Source organism: Fukomys damarensis, unplaced genomic scaffold (genome assembly GCF_012274545.1).
Source record: "Fukomys damarensis isolate Sample0158 unplaced genomic scaffold, DMR_v1.0_HiC HiC_scaffold_27, whole genome shotgun sequence".
NCBI classification, from domain to species: domain Eukaryota; kingdom Metazoa; phylum Chordata; class Mammalia; order Rodentia; family Bathyergidae; genus Fukomys; species Fukomys damarensis.
Genome location: NW_022900939.1, coordinates 47,951,400 through 47,969,635, shown reverse-complemented (window position 1 = coordinate 47,969,635; position 18,236 = coordinate 47,951,400). Strand labels below are relative to the sequence as shown.

At 38.4% G+C, this 18,236-nt stretch overlaps 1 protein-coding gene across 20 annotated transcripts in view; it reads right to left on the bottom strand.

Annotated features, from left to right (window-relative positions):
• Positions 1–18,236, bottom strand: part of Dst (dystonin) — a 316,182-nt gene that overhangs the window by 193,105 nt on the left and 104,841 nt on the right. For 9 of the 20 annotated variants that reach the window (XM_033756553.1, XM_033756561.1, XM_033756554.1 and 6 more), the window contains 2 exons: positions 17,996–18,073; positions 15,961–16,053 (listed from right to left, as the gene is read on the bottom strand). In XM_033756553.1, the coding sequence (XP_033612444.1) occupies positions 15,961–16,053; positions 17,996–18,073 (171 nt within the window). Of the gene's footprint in view, positions 1–11,215; positions 12,035–15,960; positions 16,054–17,995; positions 18,074–18,236 lie in introns of those variants that run through there. The other 11 variants (XM_010617896.3, XM_010617900.3, XM_010617899.3 and 8 more) reach the window with 4 other exon arrangements.

Sequence of the window (18,236 nt, the reverse complement as noted above, 5' to 3'; positions counted from 1 at the left end):
GGGAACTAGAAGAAAGAATCAACAACTGGGATCTCATCTTATTAAAAAGCTTCTGCACTGCAAAAGAAACCATCAGCAGAACTAAGAGACAACCTACAATGTGGGAAAAAATTTTACCAGCTGCTCCTCAGACAAAGGACTATTATCTAGAATATATAAAGAACTCAAAAAAACCAGTCCCCCCCAAATATAAAGACCCAATTCAAAAATGGGCATCCGAAATGAACAGACATTTCTCAGACAAAGAAGTAAAAGCAGCAAGTAAATATATGAAAAAATATTCCACATCACTGTTCATTCGAGAGATGCAGATGAAAACAACACTGAGATTCCACCTCACCCCACAAAGAATGGCTGCTATCAAGAAATCACACAATAACAAATGTTGGCGCGGTTGTGGGGAGAAAGGAACCCTTCTCCATTGTTGGTGGGAGTGCAGACTGGTGCAACCACTGTGGAAATCAATATGGAGATACCTCAAAGAGCTTGGACTGGAGGTTCCATTTGACCCAGCCATCCCTCTGCTGGGTATCTTTCCAAAAGAACTAAAAGAATCATATCACTGTGATGTATGCACACCCATGTTTATAGCGGCACAGTTTGCAATAGCTAAAACTTGGAAACAGCCCATTTGCCATCAGCTGGAAACTGGATAAAGAAGATGTGGTTTTTCTATAAAATGGAATATTACTCAGCCATAAAGAGAAAATAGATTCATTCATAGGAAAATGGATACATATTGAAGATATACTCCTAAGTGAAATAAATGAGTCACACATGTGTAAACACCGAGTAGTTTCTCTGGTCTAAATAAACTGCAATAATACATAAGATCCTAATTAGATTACTGACATTGTGAAATGGGAAAAAAGGGGCTATAGGTGTAGGGAAGGTGGGATGGATGGGGAAGGGTAATAAGGAAAAAGAAAAAAATGTGAGATAATGAAAAGATGGAAATAAAGTGCTTGCAGATGGGGAGGGGATGAGGGGTGAAGGGAGGGCAGGGACAAGGGAAAAATGAGAACCAAGACCTGTCATGTAGAGGTACCAGATTCCAACAATGAATGTAACTGTACTGTATCCCTAAAATGTACCAATAAACTTAATTAAAGCTGAAAAAAAGAAAAGAAAAATTCTGCATCAAGGGCTGGGGATGTAGCTCTGCGATGCCCTGCCTGCCTGACAAGCGCAGTCAGCTCAATCCCTAGTACCAAAGGGCGGGGGGAAAAGGAAAAATCCTATATTCTTTTTTTTACATCAGATCCGTTAAAACAACTTAAGCAAATGTTTTCTCCAAATCCAATGGATTAGAAGTAAAATCTACAAATTACTCTATACTACCACCTGCAGAGCAAAATTTGATCCAGCAGGTATTCTGCATAAAAAATAAAGAAAGAAATAGCACCTTCTCCTATGAGCTCTTAGATAATAATTTGGCTGTGAGTCTTGCTCAGCTTGCTCAATAGGAAACCTTTACCAACCAATTTTTGCCTATATTTTGTATTCATTATTTTTAAAAAAGTCTTTTCCATTGAATAGTAAAGTGAGTCACTAGTTTCCATGATTTGCATTTTCCCAAAAGCATCTCTTTGACAAAGGTCTTACTTAACCGATGAGAATTACACTAAGGCCCAAAGTGACTTTACCAAGGGTTACACAGTAATTCCAAAGCTGCAATTAACACCAACAAACAACTATTTCCTTAGTCAGAGTAAGACCCAAAGCCAGAGGATCAAAGAGGTAGGAGGCAAGCCAGGATAAGGAAAGGCAAGTAAGAGTGGAAGCAAGATAGAGAGAGGTACAAATCATTCTGTATACGAATGACATCCATAGACCAGAGTCATAAGATACGCTTCTAGTCCTGGCTACCAGTGCCATGGGTTTGCGTGATTCATTTCATGCCTGTGAATCAACTTCCTCCTCTATAAAATGAGGAGGACAAAGGTTAAAGTAGGTAACCTTTAAGGTCCTTTGTGGTCTAAAGTCTTATGAAAGAGACTGTGAACACAACACAGAACTTAGAGATCAAAATGCAAAGCCAAGTGGCTGAAAAATGGAGAATAAAAAACTCCAGACTAAAAGAAACTGCGACATACAGGCAGAGTAGAGCTCAAACAGGAAGCCCTTTATTCCCCTTGGCTGCCAAGAGCCAAGGCACAGCCAAACCAGGGACCTGTGGCACAAAGACTGTGACAGGTGAGGCCCTTGCCAGGCCAGGCAGCCACTCCACTGCCACTTGTAGGAGATAATGGTGCCCTCATCCACCCTTTCTTCAGAGCAGAGGACAGCCAGGGTCTGCCCTATGGAGCTCAGAATGCCACAGACCAAAACGCTCACCCAGACAAATGGCCAGGGCGTGAAAGCAAGGCAGTGTCTCAATTCTAATCATCTTTGCTAGGAATTCATGCTGATCTCCACAGCATCAGAAAGAATTATGTACATGAACCCATTCTATAGCATATATGAGGGATTTCTCTTTTTTATTGTGGAAAAAACATCACTACTTTCTGCCCCACTTCCAAGGATATCCTGGTCTAAAACTATGTCGATGATGCTTCCTGGCACGGCCCAAGTATTTACAGTACTGTCCCCTCACTTGTAAAATGATGAGGATGATAAGTGTTTCAGTGTGTATGAGAATTCAGCATTTGCACAGTGTCCAACCTGGCACATAGTAAAGACAAGTTCAATACGGTTAGCTTATTTGTTGTCATTAGTGTTACTCTTCGACAAAGAAAGAAGCAAAAACTTGGCTCTATTCTTCTCACTCTTTCCATAGAGAGAAATAAACTAATCAAAACCTATAAATACAATTTATTAGTTCAGAAAAACCAATTTAGGAAATTGTATCTAATAAGTTGAGCCTCTAAGTAAAATTTCATTAACAGGTACCTATGAGTCTTCACAGATGAAATCAACTGCTCCTGCGAGCCTGCAAAATGCTGGAGCTACCGGGGTGGTGTTTACAGACACAGAAAAGGGAGAAATGGGGCAAGGGTTGCTTTTTGCTGGTTCTAGAAGATTCCAGTCCAAGAACCAAGATACATCATGTAAAGGTACAAGATCCCAATGATGAATTGAACTGTATTGTATACCTAAAATGTACCAGTAAACTTAAAAAAAAAAAAAAAGATTCCATTCCAGTCCACTTACAAAGTTATCACCCATTAACAGGAAAGTGAGAAGTGAGTACGTTTTAACTACAGAAACAAGTGTATTACACAGTATTCTACCTGAGGAGGGATGCCAGAGATCTGAAAATGCCTACAGAGCAACCAGCAGGAAACACTTTATTATTATTAAGTTTCCAACAGATGGATTTCAGACTGTTTTCACACACTATTTCAGATAATCACATACACATATACTATTTAAAAAACCAAAACTTTAAAATGTGTATTTGGGATGTTATGAACCAAGCTTGAACATACCAAAGACTAACACATTAATTCATTTTGAGCTTCTCCTGCTACTAGCAATTAACCAAACATTTAAGTTTTCAACCAACTGAGCAACTTCACTGAGCTTTTTCAGCTTCCACTTTGAAATTTCTTAAAAAAGTTTATCACAGATTTAGCAAAAACAATTTGGAGCCCTCTAGGGTAAAACAAAAGAATCCAAGGATCTAAAATATAAAGTTTTTCTCATAGTTCAGGATTCTAGACCTTAAGAGTAAAGAAATCAGCACTTCTGTTTTTCCTTCTCATTCCAATTATAAGCAATGTCAAAAAGTGAATTAAAAATACTGAAAACTAATGTCAGCCCTAAAAATAATGGATCCCAACAATTAAATGCCCTAAGTTCACACCTCCTTTTCTCGGGTAATCTCTTCCCTTAACACAACACTGACACTTTACTCCCTATTTCCCTTCTCTTTTGGCAGAGTTGAGACAACATCTAATGATTGAAATATCAATAATTAGAACTAAAAATAAACAATTCGGGGGGACCATAGATAAAATCTCTTAGTGGATAGAAGAGCATGGACAGGCAATTTTCAAACAGAGCTGTGTTAGTGACTTTTCTCTCATTGCCAAGACAAAGCACTCGACACCCAAAGTTAAAGGAGCAAAGGTTTATTTAGCTCACAATTCATAGAGCTTTCAGTCCATAATCGACTGGCTCCAAGGCAGGGTGGCAGAGACACAACAGTTCATGGCACCGCAAGACAGCAAAAGCAACAAGTGCAGGGGGAGGGACCCTCGACAGCGTCTTTCTGCCCCTTTTATCTTAGATCACTTAGGGCAAGTAGCAGCACTCATACCCTCAATCCTAGTGCCCTTGAGAACAGCACTGCACCATGGATCAATTTCAGAAAAAGCCTCAGCTATGCAGGAGGCTTGGGGAGGACCTTCAGACACAAGCCATAACACAAGGAAAGAGTGTGACCTTAAATTCACAGTTGTATCGATACAGCCACCAGATATGTACGCCTGCTCTTAGGGGTGTAAAATAATGAGTTGCTTGCATAGGTCTGTCCAAGTGCTCACAGATGCACTGTAAACCAGCATCTCAACAAACCGCTATAGGATACAACAAAGAATCGAGAATAAGTAAATGTTTTGTTTCTGCAAAGACAACCAGAGAAAGTAGTCCTAGAGCTCTGACAGCATAAAAGGGTGGATTAATGTGATTTTTCTGAATCTTCTTCATGTATGTTAGCTCCTCTTGCCACTCACACATTCATCTGCTAGTTTCTTCCACCCTAGGGAAGCTGTAAGAACTGCGTAATATGGACATGTTAGCAGTCCAAGCTCTTTGCAGGGAAAAGGGGGTTGGATATCCCCATTCCCACTCTCTTCCTACTGCCACTTAAATTGGGGCAACTACTATCTCTAGTCTAGACTATTACCTCTAACCTCCATGTCAGTACCAAGAATGTCTCTGAAATTACAGCTGTGATAGGCCTAGGATAATGCTGCGATGAAAAGAGCTTCTGCCTTCTTCTGGATCTAAGTTACAGCGTCTGGATTAGTAACAGCCTCCCAAACTAATTGGTGTCGCTGTACCAACTCATGACCTACTCCCATTTCTAATCCAGTTCATTCTTTACTCTATAGTCACAAAAATCATTTTCTGCCTTGCATGACCTCTGCAGATCCAACCACTCCTTCTCCTTGTCTTCTATGACCAACCCATACAACAGCAAACTGGACGAACCACGTGCTTCCTTCCTTCTAGGGCGCTTTTTTTTTCTGAGCTACCTCTCCCCTTGAAACATTCTCTCCATACTCTAGCCACACAGTACTATTAGGTGCTCAATAAATTTCTACCAAATCAGAAGATAATGGAGGGAGGAAAATAACTTAAACAAGTGTAAAAGATCAGAAACATGTTTTACGCCTTTATTTGGTAAGAAGGAGGTTTAAACATGCCATATGAATGATGTCATAATTTTATAAATTAAATGGTTTCCAATAACATCATTTTCTAATAACAAGAGAATATACTGACCAAAGCATAAAAGTGCCCAGCAGGGAGCATAAACCCATAGAACTCTCTGTACAGAAACTGAACTTTAACTGAAACATTTCTCTTAAAGAAAAACCTGAAACAGTATATACCCCAGAATGTCTCGTCAATGAAACAAGCCAGCCTACTCCATCTCACAGTGCTTCCTTCAGTGCCTACTGCTGAATGAGCTGCACCAGTCTCTCCAAGGCAGTCAGTGGAATCTGCAATGTGAAAGTCCTCTGAGCAAAGTCAAAGCCCCCAGACAAAACTGGCAATGAGAACATCCTCTTTCAACAGATGAGGTCATGGCCATGGCATGCACTGAGCACAACAGCCAGCTCCAGAGTTGTCTCGGTGCTCTCTAAAACCTTACTGACATTTTGTTTTATTCTTATAAATATAAAATGGGGGTTACTGGAGACTGATTTCAGGGCCTTGCAAATACTCCACAAACATTCTACACCTGAGCCACATCCCATCCCCTATTCACATGTTTAACAGTATCTATTTCATTATTCTATATAGCTAGCTTTTTTAAAGGTTCTATTAAGCTATTTGAATAATTTATGTAAAACAGTGGAGAAAACATTCCACTTACAGAAGACCATGAAGAGTGAAGACTGAGGAATCAAGAAAATTCAAACTGGAAGAAGGGGAGCCACTGAGTGAAAAGGTTGAGACTGAACGAAGCGCTGTGAGGGGCACAGGGTCCTGCTCTGTACCAGAAGGCAGCCCAGCAGTGATGGTGAGCCTCTGAAGCTTTTAGCAAGGCCACAGCACACATGCCACAGGCGCACCACCACCAGCCTAGGCTATGAACCACAGTCTCCTGCATTTCAGTTCAGAACTGCCAGGAAGAGAACAAAACTTCCTCAAATTTAAATAAAGAAAAAAATCTATCCTTACAATGCAGACTAACCTCGCTTCTGTGTCAGCAGCCACAGCAGGTACACTGCCCCCCTTACAGTACAACACTCTGGGAAAAGGTCACAAAGATTAGAGGTCCCAAATATACTTCACAGCCTCCCCTGCTTCTCCTCAAACCCACAGCCAACCTTTTTCGCTGGCAGCTCTAGCTTCTGAGCTACAGACACAGCAGCTGATGCACAGGGCTCCATACGTGCTCAGAGCAACAGGCAACAGGAAAGCATGGGGCTCCCTCACGTCAGCGGAGTGTTGGGGTCAATGAAAAATTTCCCCACTAAACTGTGTGAGATGGCACATGCTAGTAGTCCAAGCCAACGGAGAGGCTGGGACAAGGAGATCACTTGAGCCCAGAAGTTTGAGGCCAGCTGATGTAGAGAGCAAGACCCTTCCTTTCTCGTATCAGAGCTAATCTCAATAATGCCTTTGAAAGTAGTCCTTGCTAATGTAGAAATAATCAAAAGTAATTTTAAGAATTAGTTCCTCCCAGGGGCATTTGTGTTCTACTCAACAACATTTTAATCTAACTCTGGAATCTGAAGAACACAATCAGCACATGGACAGGCACTTAATAGGCATTCACTAAATATCTGCTGAAGAAATGAGTGACTGAAAGGGGGTGAGATTAAGGGGAGACAGAAGGTAGCCACTAGCTACTCTAACTGTGCAGAGCCCATTGCGACCAGAGGAGAGAAAAAGCATCTGGATAAAAGCTCTGAGGACTTATAAAGGTCTTCTATACAAAGGATGGCTACAAGATGTTTCCCCTTTTCTGCAGGAGTGGAGGATATTAAAAGGATAAAGGTTATAAAGGACTCTGCAATCTCCCAAATCTATTTCACATATGAGACCTCATTTAAACCTCACAGGAAATCGCCTCAATTTCTCAGATGTGGATAATATGACCTGGGTAAAATGTAAGTCTTCTGACACAAGATATCATCTGTTCTCTTTCCTCTACTCCATCACATCTACAGTGCTCCCTACAACATTTCAGAAGGAATCTTACCCACTCATGAACCATGTCATTCTACCAAAGCAGAAACTATTTCTTGGGACACACTGTGGATGTAGAAATGGTAGCAAGCCAAAAGATCTGTGCAGATACAAAATCCTTATTCATTTAGATGTTAGATACAAAAGTGTTCCTGAATGAAAATTCTATTCCTTCATTTTTTTAGAAAAATAACAAAGATTTCCTTCTATTGAACAAATTTAGATATTAATGAGAATAAAAACAGTAGGTTAGAAAAGGTGGAACTCAAAGTCTTGGCCAGCTCAGAAGTCTCTTTCCACAGTTACTTCTGCAATAAGAGTGAAAACACTGAGAAGAGGACTGGGGACTTGCGTGTGACTCCTGACCCCACCAGTGACCAATTCTGTGACTCCTCTAGCTCCGTTTTAGTGTAAAATGAACGTACAAAACAGCAGCAGCTCACAAGGCTGCAGAGAGACAAAGATAACAGGCACATGGTGCTACAGAAGGACCTGCCCTGCAGTGAACAGAGGCACTGTGGAAGAGGGACAATTATCACTGCAACGTTTTTATTCTCACCACTTGGCACTACAATCAGGCAGAAGCAAATTCCATATTTAATTTGTCAACACCGGTAAATATTTACAGGGCAAGAGGTTTGCTTCCAAAGATGATTTCCTCAAAAATATTTTAACTATTTTGGCAGAAATAAATGTAACCAACATATTTTTACTATTACTGAGTTTTTCTTAAAAATGTGTAAAACTGCTGTATAAAATATTTTTAACTGCAAAGATGGTGCAAACATTTTGAAAATTCTAACTGGTTACAAATGGTCTACATGAAAGGGAAAAAAATTTAAAAGTTGGTAAATAACAATTCTAAATTGATGAGTACCATGAGCAATTTCTGTTTCTTATATAAACAGAGAAAAACTAACACAAAAATGACTACCTTTTTATAGGGCAAAGGATTTTAAAATTTTGCAGGTCTTTCATTTAATTTCAAAGATAGAAGGATTTATGAAGCTGCTGAGGACCCAAATTCTACGCAAGTATTTTAAAACTAAATTTTCACAAGCTAGTTAAGAAATCTAAATGATCAGGATTAGCCACATGCATACATACCACATCAGTTAAGAGTTCAGCTTGGTAGACAACTTTGGGTCAAACCCAAGCTTTACTGCTTGCTAGTTAAGTAAGTTGAACAATTTATTTATAAAATTAATGATAAATTACTTCATATGCTCCCTATAAAATTAAATACTCTATAATGTAACGTGAGAGTGCCTAGCACACAACAGGACTTGAAAAATACCCCTTGTGATATTATCAGAATCATGATCTAGTGCAACATCCTTCCACAGAAAACAAAACTGAGACATACAGAAATGAAGAGTACCCAAGTCACATCATGCTTTCTGATGACAAAGCCTATGAGAATCAAGTCCCTGTACCTTCTAGGACTGTAATCCATAACTTACCAGAAAAATCTACACTGTGAAGAAAATGACAACAACATAACATACAAACCTAAGGCACTGCCATTTTTTTCAAACTCACTTACTTGAGCTAATAAATATGCAGCATGTTTATGAGTGGTACTTCTACTCATCAGCATGTAAGGAAGGGCTGGCTGACTGGCTTCCCAGAGCCCCTGACCTGGAGGGCCCCTCGAGGACAGTGAATCATTGCAAGGAGTTAAAAGAAGTGGTAAGCTGGTCATCCATACTAAGAACGACTCACAGGACCAGGGGAGGTCAACTCAAGTTAGGATGAGCTCAAAGAATTGTACACTATTCTACTTGGAAGCTAACTTAAATGTCATTAAGCCCAATAATGGGTCTGACAGGAATGATATTAATAAGAACCTGAAGGAATAAATAAAAGGAGTATTGGCTAACAGGCCATTTCGGGCATGAAATACTAGTGAAAGGACTAGGAGCTCTTAATTACATCTGATTATCCAAAGAAAAATGCGGATCCAAGGCAAGATTCAGAGTTCTGCAAACAGCTTTAACCAAAGACAATTAAGCAGATAGAGTAGGACATGGCCAAGAAACACAGCACCTTAAGAGGAGAATTTCAACTGCTGGATTCTGATTATGTCAAACAGCAGTCATCAGCCACAATGAAAAGAAGTGAGATGTCACATTCCTCCAGTGAAATAATAAGTACTGCATCAGTTTTGATTCAGAAGACACCAGGCTTTGCTATGTACCTATACATCATGATTACCTAATAAATCTTTTTTGCATTTTTATATCTTTTTTATTAGTGCACATTTGCAATCCATAATGTTTGCATTCCTCTTGGGGAGTCAGTACAGGTGCATTTCCTCCCCTCCCTTGACGTTTCAAAAATCGATGGATACTAAAATTACAAAGAAAGGTAAAGTTCTTGCAGTGAGGGTAATTTGTTTTAGGAAACAGACTTAAGGATTTCCATGAATGAAAAATATAAATTATGCAGCTTCTTTAAGCCCAGGTACACCCTCTCCCAAAAAAAACAATAGCTGGAAAACATTTGTGAAAGCAAACTAAGTGCTGACATTCATAAACACGGAGCACCCAAGTCGTTTCCTTTGGCACTGGCATTTATGTGGGCCCTGCACAGGAAATGACAGACTGGATGCCTTCCTTTTTCAAATGCAACCACTGTAAAAAGTAAACAGAACTGATGACATAATACTGGCAAGGTGTGTGGTATATACAAGCAGGGACACCTTACGGAGAACTCAGCAGCCAAAGCCAATGACAACTGTGTACTCTAACCCAGTAAAATCTCCGTGATCTCAAAGATCACTGTGCAAATGATCTCTGCCCATGACACAAGAGCCTGCTAAAGAATGTTAAACAGCATGAATATCATGTGTCTAGATTTGTTAAAAGATAAAGTTTTAAAAAGCTGAAAGAAAAATATGTCCACTCTCTACTAGCTGTATGTTGGAGTACTCCCAGGCAAGTAAATTACATTTTAAAGACAAATAAAAGCCCTGGATAAGTAACTTTGTCTAAAGCTAAATATCAATGTTAGGAATAAAGATCTCAACTTCCTGGTGGTCTGTGTCATACTGAAATTTTTGTGAAATGTTGCCTTAACGATTTCTGGCTGCATATCTGAGACAAGGAATAACATCAAAACAAAGGGACATTTGGACAATTTCATCTGTGCCTCCCTCCCTAACACAGAAGAACTGAAAGCAATTATGTACATGTTTTTGTGCATGCAAATTGCCCAGCACTGGAATTTGACTTTTCAAACTTATGAAATAGTGAGTCAGTATCGACTGGTGAGTACACTGTATCATACATAATCAAGATCTGGGACGATATCCAGTCTTTTCATGACTGCTTTCTTTTTCCAGTTTTCAATTTTTAACTGACACGTGGTAATTGTATGCATTTAGAGTGCAGTGTGACATTTTAATACATGCATGCATTTTGCAATAATCAAATCAGGGTGACAAGCATAGTTTGAAATATTTAATTGCCATGACTAGTCTGTAATGTAACTTTTACCTACAACATAGCTAATATTCCATAGGCTATCTCACATAAGAAACATCAAGAAACAAAAAGTAGAGAAATTCAAAAGATATACATTATCTTACATCGGTGCTTTTCTAAACATTCCAGTAATAAAACTGTATGGGGTTTTGAAATTACAGTTTTAAAAAAGGATGTGGGAGGTACAAAAATAAAACCATAATACTCAAATGTAAGGCTATGCAAAAAACTGTATAGCATCCATATAAACTAATATGCGAAAGACTCTTTGAAAAGATAAATTACAAACCCTCAGTCTGACCAGAGCATGTAGAACACTTACACCTTCAGCTCAAGCTCCACATCTGACTTACCTCTTTTCCAATTGTGTCCTTGGAAACTGAGGACACAGAACAGAGGGAATAGCATCTCCTTTTCTTAAACTGAAAATGGGGAGTTTCACAAGGGCAAAATCTCTCAATGCTTTGCCTTTCTTGGATGCTGCTGTAAGTTTCTGATGGGTTTTCAGCAAACCTACTTTTTTCAAGTGATCTCTCAGTACCACAGTGAAAGGAACTTAAGCTGGCTGCCTTTCGGAAAGAAAAAACATCAGTTTTCCTCTGGAATGTTATTTCTTCTGCATTGACATCATCTACATGTTTCTTCCTCTCTGCACAATGCAGAGTGCTCTCTTTTTCTAAACTCCCTTCATCCAGTAAACTATCCTGTGCTTCTGTTTCACTACGCTTAACAGGGGAAGCATTCACTTCGTAAGAGCAACTGCTTGCAGCAGTCAGCAGAAGGTTCTGTTTAACCCTGTTAACTACAGTTCGCGTCTTCTCTTGCTGAAAACCATCTTCCAGGGTGGGTTTTGGGGTAGCAGCCTCTTCTGTTGCCAGTCCTCTGCAGACAAGACCTGGCTGCTCCCCTGAAAGCCAAATGTCACTCTTCTTGCCTTCATTTTCACTCTTTTGCTCTTCCAACTCTGTGTCACCTACAATCAGTTTTCTTCTGAAATACTTTCTTCCTGGAGAATGTCTGTCAGAGCTCAGCGGAGTTTTGGCAGGATCTAAATATTGCTCTTCTTTTTCAGCTCTCACACAGCCACAGACGTTCCCCATTTGATCGAAGGAAATCACAGCTTCACAAACTCACTCATTTCAAAATCCGAGCTTCCTCTGAAGTCTGAGAACTCCACTCTGACTTCTAATTCCTCACAGACTTTGTGGCCATCCTCTTCAGCCCGTGGCCATAGTGCTTATGAGAAAGGCACACGCAAGAAATGCCATGGCACCTTGCCCAGCCTGGTCCCTGTGTCTCATTAGATACCATGGCTTATTTCTGGCCACCAATCCTCTGAGACAAACATCACTGCTCACTGTCAAAATAACACTGGGAAGCTTTCAGGGAAAATCCTCAGATTTACTGCCGGAGAAGATTATAACCCTCAGTTTTCTGAAATGCAGACACTACCAAAGTCCACATTAACCTTTGAAACTACTGGTGGCTCAACAAATCTGAGCATAAACAGAAAGCAAACACAAGGCAAGAGGAACTTAGCAAAGTGCCTTTTGAATTTAGTTTCAAAGTGACTTTCAGGTTGCTTTAGATAGCCTCAACCACAAAACTTTTCTCCCTAGGAAAACATCAGCCAGTTTCTTAATTTGCACATAAGAAAAGTTTGAAAATCTCTAAATTACACTCTTACTCAAAACAAGCACAAAAATATGATTCAATAATCAGAAGAGAGAAATACTGAATGCTTAAAACACTAATAAAGTTTCTAAAATCAATCTTTAAAAAATTGGAATATCTGTCAAACAAAATAAATTTCTAAGCCATTTGCCATTATCTGATCATTAGGATCTTCGTATGTGCAAACAGATGAGTGAAATTATTTAAATTGTTAGCCAAAGAAAGCACCTGTGCATTCTTATACATAAATCAAAGTGATTAAACTAAGCATATAACCTTTATAATTATACCCTAGTTAAATATTATGCAGTTTTAGTAGGGCCTAGCTGGAAATCATATGGAACCTGCTTATCTAAGGTGCGCATACTTTTAACAATGAGTCATAGATATGGTACAAAAGGGAATTAGAGCATATTATAAAATGGACTTGCATGAAGGCAAAAATAACTTGGCCATAAAAAAATAAATTGATAATTGTCTTTCACTGGGTAGTCTTTAGACTGATCAAAAGACGTAACTGAGTATATTTTATTGAGTAAGCAAGTTAACAATGATGATGCAGATGCTGATCATAACACGCCCGGCATTATAAGGTTTTCCTTAATCATGTAAAAAGGAAATTAAACATATTCTCCAGCACCAAAAGGTAAATATCCTAGAAGAGGGTTGGGCAAAGTAAGGTTTTGTTGATTGGTTTCTTGTTAATTTGATTTACAATGTCTTTATAGTCAATGAAACATTACTGAAGAGTATTTGAATACATAAGGAGGAGTTTGTACTCACAACGTGAGAGAGGCCACCTGTGACCTGCACTCCTTCACCCTTACCTCCAGCTTGGCCAACTAAGTAACTGTCCATTTTTAGGCCACACATACACTGTTCCCTCTTCTATGAATGGCCCAACTTTAGTATCTGCCCATTAGCTGGCATTCATTCTACAATGCTTATCTACAAAATCTGTAAAAATTTCTCATTCTCTAATCCCGTCCCAACCCTATCACAATTTCCCTCCCACATTTTTATTTATCTTGCAATAGATTTATCACCCTTGGTTTTGGTTAATTTTATGAATACTCCCCTAATAGATAAGACAACATACTCCATTGTCTTAACATCTGTGGGTCTAGCATAGAGTGGCTAATGACATAGGACTACCAGTATGCTAAGGCCTCCCTTTAGATTACCTGACTGGAAACAGATTCAATTTGCAATGCTCTCAACAAATGATTTCAAAACAAATAAAAGAATTTTTTAAAATGATGTCCCTTATTTATGGTAAGTATAGAAGGCAAAAAGCCTCAGTGACTCTGAGAGAGGATAAATACTGCTGTTATAAAAAGCTTAATGTCTTGGCTTTATCAGAAACTAGTTCTAATCTTTAGTTACCGAAGTACTATGAAAAGTTATTTCATTTAAATAAGAAGGGACACTTCCAATTTTACCACAACACAGGTATGTTCCATTTTAAATGGACCTTGGTCTAATTTTTAAATATTGGTGACAACAGTCATCCTGTAATTCATGAAACCCACCCAGAAGACTGCAGTCCTCCCCTTAGCATCATCCCCATGCCCCCGAGTAGTCTACTGCTTTCTGACCGCTGTGGCTACAGATTTTAATCATCCTTAACAAAATTCTCCTTCCCATCTTCTATGTCTTGAGGCCACTCCCTTCCTTTCTCCTTCAAAATGTCATCTCTCAGATTTGATTTTTAACCCTTCCAGAGTTGTGCTCTTCATCACTGTATTCTGAGATCTTCACCTCAGCTTCTGAGTTTATCTTCCTGATTATAGACTCTGCTCATTTCTATCCATTTTACATAAAATTGATCTGGTTTCTAAAACACAACTTTTCAAGCTCAAAGTGGTTAAATTACTTCCATTATAGCATTGCCATTAGAGCTGTAAGTTAAAAGGGAAAAAAAGCCTACTGTGAAACTTAGTCGTACTTTCTACTATCCATAGTGATCTGTGTCTGAATTCAGAATTCAGACACGACCTGCCTCCCCAGCTCTTTGCCAGTGAAGTGACAGGCCTCTGACTTAGTCATCCGCAGTCCCTAAAATTTCAACCCTACTAGAAGTGCTGGCTACCTGAGGCAAATTCAACGTGCCTGAGAAAGCTACTGAAGAACTCACCATGAAGTTAACTTTTGGGCAGTTTTACTTGGACCTTACCCATTTTGGGAAAAAGACACAGCTATGTGATCCATATGCAAGTCCCTGCCATGGTTCAGTGCTTAATACCCTCAGCCCTAGGCTGGGGGTGTTTCATACGACTTCAACTGCCCAGCTGACCAGACATTCACCTTCATTAGCTACCCTAAATTCTGCCTGGCTGACATCTTTCCTCTGCTTGCCTAGACTTCTCCAAGACCCTCCTCCTGACACTGCTTAACTGTTTGTTCCAGTCCTGGAACCAATCTAGAATCCCATCGCTCTATTCCCCATCTGTCAGATATATCCTGCTCCCAGATGAGTCCCATTATTTTGCTCCATTCCCCCACAAATATTACATCTCAGCTAATATATTAAAAAATCTAATTCCTCTCAAGATTGAGTCAAAACCCTACCTCTTTTCAGAAACTAACTTCTTCCCCCAGGTCACTGCACAGGAGTCATGATATCCCATCCGTGGCTGTGGGGAAGACTGTGCTGCTAACAGAAATCCCATAAACTGACAGGCAGTCAACAAGCCAACGCAAGCTCCAAAGTGAGGAATCACCTTACAGTAAATGAAGATTTGTTTCCAAAATGTATCATTTTACAAAAACTAAATCAAATCAGTCTTGATTTGGAACAAATTAGATAATATTTCATAGTCAATAAAGTTGAACTTGCTCTCTCAAGTTTGAGAAAGCACACATGTATATAAATACATATGCAGTACAGTACTTGGCTTCTAATGCAGATCTTTTCCTTGATATTCTACTGCCATCTAGTGTCAACCACAGGAAGAAAAGAGTGTTCAGAACATTCACAAAATCTAAAGATTGAGTCACAAAATATGTAAGTGTCTAACACAGGTTAATACTGTCCAAAGTACAAAAGAAATGTGTGTGACTTCAATAAAAAGGAATCTGTCTTCCAGCTCTAAGATTACAAGCACTGTCCTTGAACTCCATTTAAGCTCATAGAGAAGAGGAAAAGATTCGCCAAGCTCATAAAAAGCATGTTATTTGAAAGAGTAATTCAAATATGTTTTTCAAGAAAAACACCGGAGATCTATTTTTATTTCACACAACATTAAACACCCTTCATATGAACTACATACAAACTAGCCATTAAAAACTTTAAAATGAGGGGTCAAGGATTTAGCTCAGTGGCACTGTACCTGCTGGCAAGTGCAAAGTCCTGAGTTCAATCCCCCGGTGCAAAAACAAACTTAAAAAGTGATAATTGATAATTAAGGAAAATTGGACTTACCTGAAAGTGCAAAATTATTGTCCAGATTAGTCCCAAGGTTAATTTGGGATTTCCATCTGTTATATCATCATTTCTAATATTCACTAATTTCACCTGTTTTATATGTAAAGAAGAGATAAACTTTAACAAAAATCAATTCTAAATTATATAAAGAACACAGTAATCACCAAAATACTGTTTTATCCTTATCTTCAATTATTTTAGATAGCAAATAATAGCACAGGGTAAGCACAAAGGAAAAATGCATATATTATGGTTTTTATTCTTTAGAGTACTAAAATCCTGTAGAGTACAAAAAACATTCATTTGTCAAAAATGTAAGTGAAAAATTCTAAGTATTTATGATCTTAAAATGGGAAATAACCTTTATTTTATTCTTACCATTAAGCAGAAAACTGTTCTGAACCACAAAACCATTTTAATAACTTTCCACACTTCCATCACAAAGAATTTTGAAAGTCACTACTTTTTACTAGTATACCATAGAAAGGGCTGGGGATTTAGCTCAGTGGTTCCGCTGCCTGCCTTGCAAGCACAAGGACCTGAGTTTGATCCCCAGTACCCAAAATAAATAAATAAACAAATAAATAATTTTTAAAAGTATACCATAGAGATATAAGTCATTGAGCATTTTGAAAGCTGTTCAAATTTTAAAATAATAATACTTACATATAAAGATTATAAACTGCTAAATTGTACATTTAGATAAATAAAATGAGATCTTGAACACTTATGCCTGGATAAAATAAATATCATGAATTATATACCAAGAATTATTTACCATGATATCTAACACTTTATTTGGTGGGAAAATACTCCCAAGAACATTTCATACAAGGTGACATAATTAACTATTAACCCTTCTGGAAACTTCCACTAGAAGGAAAAATAATGAGGCAAAACCCAGAGCACTTGAAATTCTTAAGCACTGAGCATTTAGTATAGTACTAACTGAAAGCTTTTTAATGTGCATAATAAACTAAATGAAAAAATAATAAAAATCTACTTTTTCCCTCTCCCCTTTTTTATTTCCTACACCATTAAAAAGAAAAAATTTCACCACCCTTAATTTTTCCTTGTTTTCATGAGTTTTCAATTCTTTGGCATTTTTCCTTCCTTTTTCCTAATTGACAATTTACCAAATCAAAATCGTATCAACTTGGTATTCTTTCTTTTCCATGATTTCTCCTCTACACTCAAGCTAGTTGGGGACCTGTCAGGAATGTTTCGTTTTTAGTCACTCATACATTATCCAATATTATTGTTACGGTATGAATCTGTATCCTCCAAAATCCAGGGGTTACGGAGGCGATGGTGTGGAGAGGCTACAACTTACCTCACGAGGGCCCTCCTCTTGCGGAGGAGTAAGATGCCGCCAGGCATCTCACGTATCATGGACTTGATGGACAAGTGAACTTCCCCGTCCCTGTCCCTCTGCCAAGTGAGGACATAGTGCTCCTCCCCTCCAGAGAACAAAACCCTTTTGAACTTGGATTTCGGCCTCTAGAAATGTGAGGAGAAGCTCCTGTTCCCTATGAATTACCTTTCCCACCTCTGATAGTCTATTACAGCAGGAAGAGACACTGTTATATTTAGAAAAAAACAACACTGCTTCACCACTAAGTAAAAAATGTTTACAGTAAATTTTTAAAGTATGATGTAAAGTATTTATAAAAATATTTTATATAATAAGTATAAAAAATAAAGTGCTGCATCCCCATTACCAAGAATAGTCCACAGGCATTCTTAACATTCTGCTGCTACTAAAAATGCCATTAACTGCTAGGCAAATGCATTCTATTTCAAAAGGGGAAAATCAGATGGAAACGTAGCCACTTATAATTCCTCTGAGCTTATAACTAGCATTAACTTCCTTTTCTTGGGAGCAAATATTTGAAACCATGTTTTATATATTTGCCTCACCAAGGGACAGCTTAATTATTATAATTCACAAATTTAACCTTTTCATTCCGACATGTCTCTACATATATTTAATCACATATATTTAATTATTAAAATCTGAAAAATACCATACCTGGCGTCTTTTCAAATAGTCCAGTGCAATCTGTACATTCTGTAATCTGTGAAAACGCATCCGACCTTTCTCTCTGGGCTAAGAATAGAGAAAAGTAGGTATAAAAAAACAGTGTAGTTTGAAACCAGTTACCACGCAAACTGAAATATGCTTTTTGCTCATTTTAACATACTAAAACTGTATTTACTGTTTAAGCCCATAAAAACTTTTAAGACATTTTTAATTTCCTTGAATTATCTGT